The sequence below is a fragment of the Cryptotermes secundus genome, unplaced genomic scaffold, assembly GCF_002891405.2.
Source record: "Cryptotermes secundus unplaced genomic scaffold, Csec_1.0 scaffold271, whole genome shotgun sequence".
Classification (NCBI taxonomy): Eukaryota; Metazoa; Arthropoda; class Insecta; order Blattodea; family Kalotermitidae; genus Cryptotermes; species Cryptotermes secundus.
The window spans coordinates 1-14,882 of record NW_019731219.1 but is presented as its reverse complement, the minus strand read 5'-3'; the positions used below and the strand labels follow the sequence as shown (position 1 = coordinate 14,882).

The following is a 14,882-nucleotide window of genomic DNA, read 5'->3' as shown; positions in this document are numbered from 1 at the left end:
TTGTAGAACCTCTTCTATTGTCAAATTTTGAAAGCGATATGAAGATTGAAGCTGTGTAATAATTTTCTGTCTGCTTTTAAGGGCTTCACCCTTTTGCATTAGGCATTCTCTCACTTTATCCAACTTTGATATTTCTCACTGGTATGGTTGTTTCTGGATGAGAGCCACCTTAATGGGTTAGACAAACTATTGGAATTTATTGTTGTGCCCCTGGTGGTGATTGAACTTGGTGATGGGCTAGTGCTGCTTGGCTTTGCTTGAAGAGCATTGTGCTAAATGTTTTTAGTATATGAACATTGTGCTATGATATCCACACATATGGCATCAGGCAGCCCTCATCTTTGCTCTAAGTGCTGCTGACAGTGGTAGTCTCAGACACTGTAAGTAACATTATTAACTCTTGTGCCAGTGTCAGATAAATTGATTGCTAAAGGAACTGAATAAAAGCCAGTGTTGATTTAATTTTCCTTTAATATTCATATTGAATAGTGCAAAGAAGATGACTTTTTCTTTAAGAGTGGTAAAAATGAATGGCCCTTCTCATTTTAATAAGAGTCATATACGTTATGTTCAAGATACCTAAATATGTGTATGAAAGATTTACTAATTTTGAATGATTTGTTATACAGAAAGACATTTTTTATTTTGAATATAAATATAGCAGTTTTTGCTTTCATAGTACCTACTCTCTGAAACTGTCAGATGATGCTACGTGTGAATTTGTCATATTTACAGAATTGCCACCATATTCTTCTAATTTCAATTGTTATGGTACTGTGTATTTGGAAAAACTTAAACGGTTAGTGTACAAGAACCGGAGAGAGGCTTCAGTCCCTGGAGTTGATGCAACAAAGTACTGAAAATGTGCAGCCTTTCATATCACAAGAAAATTGGGGTTATATTCAACATCAGTCCTGTTAAGAAATGTTTGAGTTATATGTGAAGTGCCTATTTTAATATTCAGAATGTAAAGTATTTTTATTATTAATGCTTTAAACAAACTGAATAACTCTTTTTGTACACATAGTTGGGTATATTGTACACAATTTATATGAGTTTCACTGGCATCTGTAGAGCCATTTACTTTCACCTTCATTTTTAATGTCATTCTTTTGCACAGCTTTATATATTTCCTATTTATTTTTTTGAATTCAACTTTCTGCTCCTGGTAGATGTGACAAACGAAGTGAAATCAAGGTATATTAATGTAGTATACTTCATGTTTTGCTCACAGTAATGACTTGGTATTAACTTGTTCCAATTAGAAAGAAAATGGATGAAAATATTTATATATATATATGGTCTTTGAAGATTAGCACTGAAAGGGTTAGTAAAGACACAGTATGGCAAACTGGCAGAAGATATAATAATTCTAAAATTAATTCATAAAATCACAATTCTTCAAGAAATATAAATATCAAAAACAGAGTAGTATAATTAGTGACCATCATTGTAAGCAGCTTTAACTGAGTCCAATAATGGAACTACAAAATTGTGTACTAATGTTTACACCAGGTGATCTTTTATTTTTACTTCAGAAAAACTTAATAAGGCTCAGCCTTTCCAGCATTTTGCATTTCATTAATGAACCCTCAATAACACCTGGCAGTTATAAGCACGTATGTCTCACAAAAAGGATTAATCTCCAAAAAATTACTTTCTGATATTCTGTTATTAGTTTTTATATTGATTTTTACACTTGGCTTTAATGATTCATGTTATAAATGTTCCCCTTTGACTGTATCATATATTGTGTCTAAGATATTAAACTTCCTGCCCATGCAATCTCATTTAAAGAGATCTGTAGGTAAGAGGAGGAAGTGGGAGTAGAAATGAGACCAGAAACTGCAGCAGAAATGCGAGCAGAGTCTTTGAATTGAGAATAACTTTTCATTATTTGTCTCATGTATTTAACAATAATTGTAGTAAGGACTGCCTCTGTGGTCTAGTGGTCAGGAGTTCCTATCTACAGATCCAGAGGTCCCGGGTTCGATTCCCGGCGCTGCCAGATTTTCTGAGAAGTAGTTCGTTTGGAATGGGATCCACTCAGCCTTGTGAGGGTGATTGAGGGGCTGTTTCAAGGAAATAGCAGCTCCGGTCTAGAAAACAGAGATTAACGGCCGTGGGGATCCATTGCCCTGACCACACGACACCCTCTATCTGCAAAAGTTGGTACTAACTTCGATGACAAGCGTCGATCATTCAGTTGGTATAGTTCGCTTGTGGACTACAGGCCACGGTTTTTTTTTGTAGTAAATTACTATACAAGGTTGGTTTCTTTTAATAGTTCTGTTAAAGGATTCTTTTTTTTTTAATTCGCTAGTGGGGGGATTGGAGTCCAGCTGGGTCCACTCGGCACGGTGACTGATTGGCTTTTTATACCTGCCTCGGGTTACTATGATGATGGAGAATTAGGTGGAATGAAGATTGGCAGGGGAAACCGAAGTACTCAGAGAAAACCCGCCCCACTGCCACTTTTTCCACCACAAGTCCCACTTGACCAGACCCGGGATCGAACCCGGGCCGCCGCGGTGGGAAGCCAGCGACTAACCGCTTGAGCTATCTGTTAAAGAATTGTTACGAATACTCTGGCAGGGTTTCTGATCCCTTTTTCATCATCTTAGTATTCTGGATAATAACAACATTTTGGAAACTGGATATGTTTCTCCCCTGAGGTTAAAAAGGGTCCGTTAGACTGAGTTACGCTCAGTTACTGGTAAGAGACCTGAATGTGTGATTACCGACATTTTTCTGCAGACAGCAAGAAGGGGTTTGATTTCTGAAATGTTGCATTTTGTATGAAATATTAAGATGATGGACAAAGTCAAGAAATTCATTAAGGCTCACTGGTTTCTTTGTTTCACTGCAACTTTGTACAACTACACTGGAAGTTAATGATTAAAATATTGATTGTATTCTATATGAATATATGCATGTATTTCGTTTACTTCCAGCGTATTAGTCGCGTAATTGTACTTATTTCATTTCTGTTCTTTTAAGAGCCCTTCTGGAGAAGCTGCCAATTGTGCAGCTACTCAAGAGCTTCCCAACAGTTTATGGAACCCCTGAGGTTCATTACCATGTTCACAAGAGGCCTCCACTGGTCCTTATCCTGAACCAGATCGATCCAGTCTGTACCACCCCATCTCAGCTCTCTAAGATCAATATTAATATTATCCACCTGCCTATAGCTTAGTCCTCCTAGTGGTCTCTTTCCTTCTGGCTTTTCCACCAATATCCTATATGCATTCCTCATCTCTCTCATTCATGCCACATGCCCTGCCTATCGCATCCTCCCTCACTTGATTATTCTAATTATACTTCGTGAAGAGTACAAGTTATGAAGCTCCTCATTATACAGTTTTCTTCAACCTCCTGTCACTTCATCTGTCTTCAGTTGAAATATTCTTTGCAGCACCCTGTTCTCAAACATCATCAGTTTATGTTCTTCCCTTAATATCAGAGACCAAGTTTCACAACCATACAGAATCACAGGCAAAATTATAGTTTTGTGTGTTCTAATTTTTCTGTTTATAGACAGCAGAAGGGAAGATGAATGGTTATGGGCTGAATGGTAGCAAGCATTACTTGAGATCAATCTGCTTTGAATTTCCTCTTGAATCAAATTCTGGATTGTTACCATTGTTCCCAAATGTTTGAACTGTGCCACATTTTCAAAACTTCTGTTAGCTATCTTTATGTGCACCAAATATAGCCATGATGATGAAACCATAAGGGGTGAAGCATATACATGCATGAGAGAGTTGAGAAATTTTTACAGATTTGTTTTTTTCAGAAAACTTGAAAGGAAGATTCTAATTGGAAGACCTAGTTATACAAGAAAAATTGTATTAAAATTGATCTTAAAATTGGGTGGTTTGAAATAGATTGGATTCACTTGGCTCTTGATAGAGACCAGTGGTATGTTCTTATAAACACAGTATTGGATTTTTTTTTGTTCATAAAAGGAAAGGAATCTCTTGATTAGCTGAACTAATATTGGTGTAGACTTACCAGAGAGAAGTAATTCAGTAACAGGAATCTCCATGCATTTTGATTGGTTTAAAATATAATAAACATGTTTTGGTTCAGTGTTTGAAATATTATTTAATACCTGTCATAAAATTTTCTTTATATATATTTACTGTTAAAATTAAGAGACTGTTATATTTTTTATTTTCATTAGGTGTCACAGAGAATGATGAACATGGAACTCTAATAACGCCAGTATTTTTTAATTGTACTGTGTGAAAATTAGACAACCGCAATTTCTTTCTCAGGATCTGTTTAAGAATAGAAGTACACTATATGTATAATAATATAATAATAGTAATAATATATAATAGCCCTTTTTTATAGTTGTTCTTTTAACTTTTGGTATAGATGTTCCTTGCAAACATATATTTGGAGCAGCCTATGATTATATTACAAATTCAAAATTTTCTTTCTTTTTTATACAGCTGGTTGGTAAATATAATCCTTTCATTTTATTTTTGTTTTTCTTTCCAAGACATGATGTGGAAGGCAAAATTCTATCTCATGTATTTCTAGCATACTACAGCTAACATGTGAAATATTATTATTTACATATTTTGAAATGAGTGTGTGTTGGAGAGATTATTTCCCTGCTAGGTTGCGACATTGTGTAGTCTTGTAGACAGATGCTGGCATTTTGGAAGAATTTGCTGCCTCCATACTAAGTGTTGAAATGTACCACTTTACCACATTTCAGTCCTTAAGACTAAGGCAGCATATTCCTCTGAAATGTCAGTGTTTGCTCTTAAGATTACATGTGTCACAACCTAGAAATCTACCATCTGAAAACTTATCACTGTGAAGACCTCAGAACTTACATTGTTACCATTTTCATTTTCCTCTCTAATTTACCATTTAGAATACATTGATTCTATGATTACATTCACCAAATTAGTCTGGTACTCAAATTCATGGCACATGTTCCACATCTCTTTGTTTTTCTGGACACAAATCCATGTCATTCTATTTGTGTACAGAATTTCAAACTTTAGTTCTTACTTCAGGTTCCTGAAGCAGGCAGATGGACAGATGGATAGTTCTGAATTATTGAATATTGATTTTTGTGTTGTATTAATTTTTTGTCCTCTTCCATCTTGTTTTTGCTATTTGATGTACTGATGTTAGTATAGATTAATTGTTTCTTGCTGTTCTCTATTATCACTGTGGTATCTGTTTGAAAAGCAGCCACAATAAACTGCTATTCATATAGTAATGAATACAAAAATGATGTCACTACCTTACATGAATATTCAATAATTATGTGTTGCATGAAGGTTTTGGGAATTGTTAAAAGAAATATGCTGGATTAAATTTAATCATAATATGAGAGAGATTAATTTCTCTAATTCGTGGATTTCCCATGAAAACATGGTGTCCATATATTTGATAATATCTTAAATGTGATAGAATGAAACTTCAGGAAGTTTTATTTCATTGATCATTGCTTTTTATTCTACAGTTAATGTTTATATATATATATATATAGATAGATAGATAGATAGATAGATAGATAGTTGATATATCTAGCACATGGGATAAAACATGTAATATGTGGAGGAGCCTGAACTGAATTATGTCAGATATATACAAAAGTGATCCTGTAATCACAAGAATAATTGTCAAATGATTTAGATATTTATATCTGTTGGATGAATGGATATTTTTTACTGTTCCAAAAATATACTGTGGGATTTTCCTTGACACAGGGTTTGAAAACCACTACCATAGATTACACTTTGTTATTTGTTATCATGTTGTGCAGCCTCTGTCATGAACATATTTCACTATTTCAGAAGGTGACCGTATGTATGTAGTGTCCATTTTGGAGAGCAGTGCATGTGGCTGATGTGTATTATGTTTGTCAGAACTAACCAATATTTTATTTAACAGTGTTGTTGTAAGAGTTGCGCAGTGTGTTTGTGTGTGTGTCCAGCATACCCTGCTCTGTTGATGGCTGTTCAAATTAACGTTATCATTACAATTTAATATTATAGTCAGAATTGTGCAGGTGAGGCTATCATTCCTTTTTGTCTCTTATCACAAAGCTCTGGCCTCAATCTCCCTTGCTTCCTTCTCTTGTTAATCCTTAGCCGAAACACAGCTTTGTTTGGTTCTTCTTGAAAATGTAAGTGGCTTGATGTCTAGATGTAAGAGCATGTATATGCAGGGCAAGGTACTTAACTACAGAATTATTATGATTGCACAACAAATTTAAATCCACAAGTTTTTGGTGTTTTGGTGTTGCTTTCTTTATGGTACCTTGTATTATTTTTCTTGTGTTGTTCAATGATAATGTTTAATGTTATATTTTATAACTTTACTGGGAATTATTTTGTATGAACACTGCAACAGCTTGGTATAGTTCTTCTACAGTGTTGTTTAATTTTGACGTTGAACATCAGTATAGGATGGGACATCATGGGCTGTGCTGTTGCATACATCATTCACTACCACAGCTCCCCATGCTTTGCTGAATTTCTGTTCACGCTGTGATGAGGTTTGTGAGTGCCTTCTTTAGATCCATATCACTGAGCAAGATTATTTAAAATTCCACATCCCCTGACACAGTTTTGTTTTTATAAATAACAGCAACTGTGAGACAGATATGAAGAAATGCCTTATGACAAGTTGTTGTTTTCAGAATTTACAATTTTTCCAGGTAATTAAATTGTCATTCATATGTATCAGGCATGATGTACAAGTAGTATTACTTGAATTCTGATTGTAAACCTCGCCCTTAATTTATATTATTTTGCATATTTATATAATTTTGGCTTCTAAACATGGAACATTTCCTCCCTTCCACATTATATATTATACGAAAGAGACTTACCATTGTTTTATAATTCATAGAAATATTTGCTCATTATGAGCTACAATTTTAACTCTTGAAGTATCGTATCCAGGAAATAAGTGGCAGTATCACAATATCTCACACAGTAAATGGTTGTACCATATCAGGATTAAATTGGATAACAGGTTACTTCCCATACAGAGACACTTTCAATTTATGCGTTTTATGAAGCAGTGTTTTGATTTTTTGATATTACTCTGTAATATTATGTCTGAATCTTTTTCTTTGAGACAAAGATATTGAAGTAAGTATGTATGTTTAGTAACTGGTGGCAGAGGAGACTGCTTCAATGGCAGCTTAGATAGTTCATCTCAGACATCCTGAAAGCAAAAAAATATCTCCTTGTTTGACATCAAAAGGAATAAACTATCAAATAGGCTATTTTGTAGGTATTAAAGCAACTTAAGAGAAAGGAAGGTAATCCTGTTTGTGAATAAACGAAATACGAAGCCTATGTCTTGCAACCATCAGATTAAAATGTATGTACTATATATGAATATTATGAACAGTCAATACCTGACAGTTTAGAATTTGTATATGCTTTTTATTAAGGATTCATTATTAATATCTCTTGAACAGATATTCAGATTCTCATTAATTTGTTGCTTATGTTCATTTTAATTTTATAAATATGTAGTTTGAGTTATTTAATACTCGTGTTTAAAAACGAAGCTCATATGTTTATGAAAACAAATCGAATATCTGATAACTAATCATACATCAAAGTGGTTTGAAAAATTGACAGCGAGTAATATGGGGAAAAATGAGATCCAAAAGTCACTTTATGTATGATGTAGCATGTTATGAACCATTAAGAGAAGCGGTACACATAATCATTTTCTTAAGGAGTGTTCTCTCCCTTATATGCGATGACATTATGTCTTCTAGTGACCCCAGTCACTGTAGTTGTAGTCTGTACAAAAATCAGGTTGTACACAAAGTTGCAATTTCCCTGTAAACTGCCATTCCTCCAGGATGTAGAGAGGAAAGAAGGGCACTCTGTAATCTTCTGAGATGTTAGACTGTATATGCATGTAGCATATTGTTACTTAATTCAGTAATTATAGATGGGGTTTGGATTGGTAATTGGATTTGTTGAACACTTTAATGTACAACTCCTGACTACATTTTACAAATCACTATCATACAAAGAATAGTGTTCTTAGACACAGTCTTCACTGCCTCATTTGTACTGTCCCTGTTCTTGCTTACCCATAGCCAGAAGAAAGGTTCGCATTTGAGAAAGACGCAAATAATACCAGGACTGGGAGAATGCTGTCCCAAACACACGACACACGGGAACGATTAACAGCCCTCTACAATAAGACGCTGAAAAAGACAGAGATAAATGACTCCGTCATTCAGCCGGAACTACTTACACTCGTGAGAACGCTAGGCCATTTCCATAAGTACCTCTACGGGCAAGTATTCCACCTGTACACTGACCACTCCGCTCTAACCTGGTTCGAGTTCTAAGAAACTCGATGGTCATACCGCTCGCCAGATTCAGCTTCTACAAGAGTACAACTTCACTATCGAGCACCGTCAAAGGCGAAAACACAACATTGTCCATGTGCTTTCGCGGCTACCACACCAAAAACTTTGTACCCATTGCAACAAAGTCGAAGTGATAGCAGACATCCAGCTGTCAGCTGGTATCCAGCGGCTTTGATAGCAGAACGACTGAACGACCAGGATATAGGGCCCATCTTGAAGAAAGTAGAGACATGATAGCTCCCAGAGAGAAAGACATCGCCAACCGCAGCCCACGAACAAAAAACTACTGGGCCCAATGGAAATCCCTGCCTTGAGGAATGTCATACTAGAGAGCCATTGCTACTCCACCTACTGACGATCAGAAATAGCCAGACTTTATGCCGGAATGTTCGGTTGTCACTGAGGTGTCAACAGATCCCTGGATAGGGTTCCGTGAAGTTAATACTGTCTCCAGGCAAGAAACAATGTTGGGAAGTGGTGCCGGCATTGCGACATCTGTGAAGCCAGTCGCGGCCCCCGAATCAGAATTCGGAGCCCTTTCGAAATGATAGTCATAGATATAGCAGGGCCCTTCCCATGGACCGACCGAGGAAGTCCATACTTCCTGATCGTTATTTTATTTATTTTTACTTAATTTTCGTTATTTATTTTACCAAGTGGTCGCAAGTCTACGCCATTCCCAATCAAGGTGCTTCGACAATGGCGGAAATGCCGGTTACCAACTTCTACAGCCGCTTCGGAGCACCGCAGGAGCTACATTGTAACCAGAGACGTAACTTCGAGTCTCGTCTGATACAGAGGTTTGTAGCACCTGGGAGTGAGCAAGTCGCCCACAACAACCCTTCACTCATTTTGGACGGCATTATCGAGCGCTACATCAAAACGGTCGAGGAGCTTCTAAGACAAGTCTTCTCTTGCAGCAGAAGGATTGGCATGCAAGATTACCCTTCTGCCTTCTTGCATACAGGACATCCACTCACGACACTATGGCCTTGACCACTGATGGCCTAATGTTCGAAAGAGGCCTCCAACTGTCCTGCGACCTGCTCTTTTTATAATTCCTCAACAAGGAACGACTCACAACCGATGGCGCGGCATATGTAATGGACCATCTGCACACTCACAATTATGCCCACCAACACCTGAATCTGGCCAGTGACCGGATGAAAATTCATTTCGAAAGATTGCTCGACTGGGGGGGGGGGACACGAGGGCGAGAAACTGTCGCATTATCGCCCAAGCCGCACGAAGAGGAAGTCGCCTAAGGTTCAATTCTCATGGGAGGTCCCATACAAAGTAGTCACCTGGATAAATGATGTAATGTACAGGATTCAGTGGAACAGTAGATCGAGGATGATGATATTACACCCGGACCAGCTTGCACTTTCTCAGCGAACCGCTCGAGATGAGCGGGTTTCAGGAGGGAGCAGTTGCAAAGTTATAATCATGAGGTCAGAGTCACGGGGAAGGAAGGCGAAACCGATCACAGACGTAACAAGCACAACCCTAGGAAGAGAACAAATGGCACGCCTGTGATAGCAATGTGGCAAGTAGACTCGTTGCTAGGCAGCGGCCGCGAAATAAGCTCTACAACAACCGTTTCTCAGTAATGGATCTGTAAACAATAGCCGTTTCTGGGTAATGACGGCAACAGACGCCCACGCCGGCAGCATGGGAGTTAAAAGAGTGGAATGAGTTGGTTGGTGAGTGAGTGAGTGAGTTAGTTAGTCTAGTCTAGTTAGTTAGTCTAGTTAGTTAGTTAGGACTTCTGGGGCTCAGTCGTTGTGCTTTTAGAACCTTGTAGGTGAGACCGTTGATAGTTCGGGAACCCACAGGAAGAGGAATGTCTGACGTTGAAAGCCGATACCAAGCAATGACCAGTAGAGGCGGTAACAGACTCCGAACAATAGTCTGTCTGACAGTGATTTGTAAAGTGTGGTTACGAGTTGTGTGTAAAGTGTTCAATAAATCCGATTACCAATCCAAAAACTCGTCTGTAGTCACTCCGATGTTTAGTTACTTGCTAAATGTTCAACTTTCTTTATGGGGGCACCTCGCAAATTAGTTCTCTCACCTATAGGTAATGTTACGAGATTCTCAAACCAAATATGTTCTACACTACTAAATAATTGAATATGAATACTAGTAGCAAACCATTTTGTTTCTTATCATTACTTGGTGAGTATAACAGCATAATGGAGATGAGGAGACGTAAAGTAATTTGATTACATTGTCTAATATATATATGCTAAGGAGATTGTTATGGAAAAACAGATTTGTATTCTGCATATTTTGGAAGATATATACTCTCAGTTGTTTTCGAGCTATGATATGGTACAACCATGTAGGTTCCTTCCTCTAGGAGTGTTGTGGATGTGTGGTGCAACAGTGCAGCATAGCAGAGCAGCATCAGGTTAGTGGCATGATTATTGTCACTTTGGAACTGAACTGCTGGTTCCAGTGACCCTTATTCTTGAATGGATAGGCACTTAGAAGTCTTGATAGGAATATTAGAGGAAAGAGTTTTAATTTGGGTGGGAAATTTTGCGCTTTAGACGTTAGTAACGGTCGAATGAATGGATGATCATCTTGTAATTATCAAGTTGAATTCATCTCCATGTGCTGGACACACACCTGTACTTTTGACATTAATGATGATGGTTGTTTTATACCTTGTACTGATTGCTATGATATTTATTACATGCGTGCATGGATTAGACTCATCCCCACATCCACTTCTGCTGCCAGTTGCTTCTGCCTCACCGCAGGATGATGATGATTCGTTAGATACAGATGGATTCCAAGAGCAATTTCTATTAGAAACGCCTCCACCACAAGCTGATTATTCCCACAGTAGGACCAGGGAGGAGACAGTTGCGACCAAGACGACTGTATGTACCCATCAGAGAACGTCATCTGGTGTGACTGTTGAGCAGTTGGAAGGGAGGAAAGAGCTTGCCTCTGCTGAGGAGAGCGAATTGGATGATGATGAATTGACAGAGACAGTGTCCAGTCACAGTGAAGTCACCACAGATCTTGAAGATGCAAGTGACACACGCACTAGCGTTGATCTAAGTGACACTGAACTTAGAATGAGGCCTGATCGATTGACAATTTACAATACAGTTAGGTCTCCCGAAGAGGAGAAGGGAGCAAAGGATTCTAAACGAGCAGAGAATATAAAGTTTCAAAGGGAATATACGGACAGAAGAATATCTTTTCATCCTGTTGAGAGATTATCTGGAGGCGTAGGTACAGGAAAGGAATTACCTAGAAAAGAGAGACGAGAGAATGTTGAGGCGACTTGTGAAGGTGATGTGGAATCACGGGAAAAGGACTTCAAGAAGCAGGCAAGTTTCAAAACTGATGAAACTGATGGCATGTCGCGTGGTGTTGGGGAAGACGGCAAGCACATAGATCGCGGCACAAGTCCCCTGGAAGGAAAAGCTCTTTCTAGTCCTAACCCGAATTCATCTCCTCCGGAACCGTCCCCTATTTCCGCTGCCGGTAAACGGACAAAGCAGCCACCACCTACGTTGGAGCTTGTTATAGGGCGAAAAGAGGTTCACACAAAGGAGGCTAGCGCAACAGCTGAAAGCCGTCTAACGCTGTATGGAGCGAGGGATATAGAAATATCTATCCGCTCACAGTCCCACATCAGTGTAACTACAACGCGCAAGGAAGCAAGTGGACAAGAGACCTCGGAGCGCGTGGACGTCGGGATGACAGCTACTGCTGGGACCGGTAGCACCACTAGATTCCCTCATGCAGAGCTGAGTCCCGAAGCATCAGAACGCCGGAACATGTACATCATCCCTCCTCCACCTACAGAACAAGACCAGCCACAACAAACAGAACTGAGTAAGGAACGGAAGCGAGAGGAGACAGTGATATTCAGCGGTAAGAAAAGCGTGTATCGCTACGAGTCGCTGGAAGCGGCCAGCACACCTGCATTTGAAAGTCCTACTACAGAGGAAAGCGCATCACACCATATCACAGACACAGGCATTAGTTTAACGCGAGGAACAACTGATACAATTACGAGTCCCGTTCAGAGACCTCCAGACGAGATTTTTATTGACGATCGTGGCGTTCTGTCTGACACTGCTGTTGACATGGGTGCAGAGGAGGCAGAACTCACCGATGCTGGTTTGAGTCCAATCCAAGCAGATGACATAGGAATTGGACTACCTAGCACTGAAGTAATGTTTTTGGAGGAAGAGATTGTATTGACTCATTACTGTGATACGGCAAGTAGTCCCGTTCTGTTTCAGCAAATGGACACTACGTCAGTGGCACTCTCCCCGCTGCAAATTGAGACATCAGAAGTAAGTGTCTCAACAGAGAAGGTAGATACTTGTGAAGCTAGCGTCAGTCCTCTCTGCCCTGAAGGTGAGAGTACACTGAAACAAGAACGGGCTGATGATGAAGTCATCAGAGCGCGGCGGGATTCGGGGGATGTAAGAGCACTAATAAGACTTCTAGAGGAAGGGGCATTGCAGAGGACGCAACATGTCCTTGCCAAGGATACGAAGAAATATAAGGACGATATTACTCATATCCGAACAGTTGAGCCGCAAGAAGGGATAGAACCGCTGGTCATAAAAGAAGACAAGACAGATACGGCTCATGAACGACCAACAGAAACAAACGAATCAAACGAAGAAATAAAACAGGAAGTTAAAACACACAAACCGACATCTGTACCGACAACACCAAAACACATTGGGCCTAAGATAAAGGAACTTCAAAGAATTTTCACACACTCAAGCGAACAGGACTTTGAAGATAACGCAGATAAGAAAATTACATCGCCTAAATATAAAGTAGCATTTGGGGAACCTCAGTTTGATGAAGAAGGTGTACAAATTAACAGTAGAGTTTTGGCAGAAGTTGGAAAAGACGCCTACCCGCACATGTCTCAAGTCATAGAAACCATAGAGAAAAGAATTGCGACGGAAGGACAAGAGAGGCATATGTCACCTAAGTATGTTATCACAGACGTAGAAATAGAGGAGAAAGCAAAGCCATCCCTGGTGGAGGAACGCCTCACACAGTTAGTAAAGGCCGAGGAACAAGTCCTAAAAAAGATTGAAGAAGTCATTACATTTGTTGAAGAATCCTCAAACAGGAAAGAATTCCTTTCGTACTTAGAACAAACAGAAGAAACGGCCGTAGAGGAAATGCAAACAAAAAAACTGAAAAATGTATCTCCATTGCCAGAAGACAATAGCTGTGGGAGAGAAAATATTAAAGCCTGTTCCACAGACTCTCAGATACAAGAAGACAAAGAGAAACAGACAAATCTAGAAGAGCACATTCAAATAGAAAATGAAGAGAAAATGGAACGAGCTGACGAAGAAAATGAGGTACAGGTAGTGAAAAAACTCTCGGCAAACCATGAATCAGAAATCGATGCAGATACTGTAAAACGTACTACAGTTGAAGATCTGACCATTATAGTCGAAGCACGTAAATTTATTGTGGAGAAGGAGGAAGATGTAAAGGAGACTGATGAGAAATTAGTTTCGAGAGAGGAAATCGTACGTGCTAGGGAACCAGAAATTTTCGGTAAACATATCCAGGAACCACAGGTAACCGAGGAATTAAATGGAACACTGGGAAAAGAAAGAGTCGCAGAGGAATTGGATAGAGTAGAGAAGGGGAAAATTGATGAAGTAGCGACTGGAGAAACTAAAGCAGGTAGATTGTCACCAACATTGCCTGAAGGTGAAAGGGAAGGTAATGTAGAGCGATTGGCAGCAGAACCAGCAACGGATACCAAAGAATTTCTGGAATCTCAAACTAAAGATGGCTTAGATATAGAATCACCTACACAGGAAGTTTCCGAGAAATCATATGCGGACAGAGAACTTCCTAGTCCGGTAGACGAGAAGGAACTGGAGGAAAAGGTAGAGACGCATAAAGCAAAAGTAATCGAATCTCCGAAAACAGAAATTGATTCTGAATTTAAATCAGATAAGGAAACACGTGTTGACAAGTCCCCCATGGCTGAAGATCATCCTGAACTGGCAACTAAAGATGAGAAAGAAGTGAAAGCAATGATGGAAGACGGAGTTAAAGGGATTAGTGAATACGGATACGAAACGACCGAACGTGAAGCGGAAAGTGTTCACATTGAGACATTTGATCCATCTTCTGTAACCGAACCTAAGGAAGATGGTTTTGAAATTACGAAAACGGTTGCGATGCAGAAGGAGATTATGGAAAGGAAGGATATTATTGAAATTTCCGTGACGAAGGAAGTAACAGAACCCCCTGAGGGGTATGTTGTAGATGAAATGAGTGTAACATCGCCTGTTGATAAGAAATCTGAAGCAGTTGATTTCGTCGTAAGTGAGGAATCTGGTGATGAAGNTCCGCAAAGCGTGAATCAGAAATCAGTGCAGTTACTGTGAAAGGTCCCCCAGTTGAAGAAGTGCCGATTGTTGTCGAAGCACGTGAATTTACTGTGGAGAAAGAGAGAGACGTAAAA

The 14,882-nt window shown here is 39.1% G+C and overlaps 2 protein-coding genes across 2 annotated transcripts in view; both read left to right on the top strand.

Moving 5' to 3' along the window:
* Positions 1-8,137, top strand: part of LOC111866424 (ankyrin-3) — a 235,021-nt gene extending 226,884 nt beyond the window's left edge. The window contains exon 36 of the mRNA XM_033752256.1: positions 8,108-8,137. Within this exon, the coding sequence (XP_033608147.1) occupies positions 8,108-8,130 (23 nt within the window). The 3' untranslated portion in view covers positions 8,131-8,137. The remainder of the gene's footprint in view (positions 1-8,107) is intronic.
* A 2,825-nt stretch (positions 8,138-10,962) lies between these two features.
* LOC111866431 lies at positions 10,963-14,805 on the top strand. Its single transcript, XM_023855389.1, has one exon. It carries the CDS (start codon positions 10,963-10,965, stop codon positions 14,803-14,805), a length of 3,843 nt encoding a protein of 1,280 aa, XP_023711157.1.
* Positions 14,806-14,882: the final 77 nt, after the last annotated feature.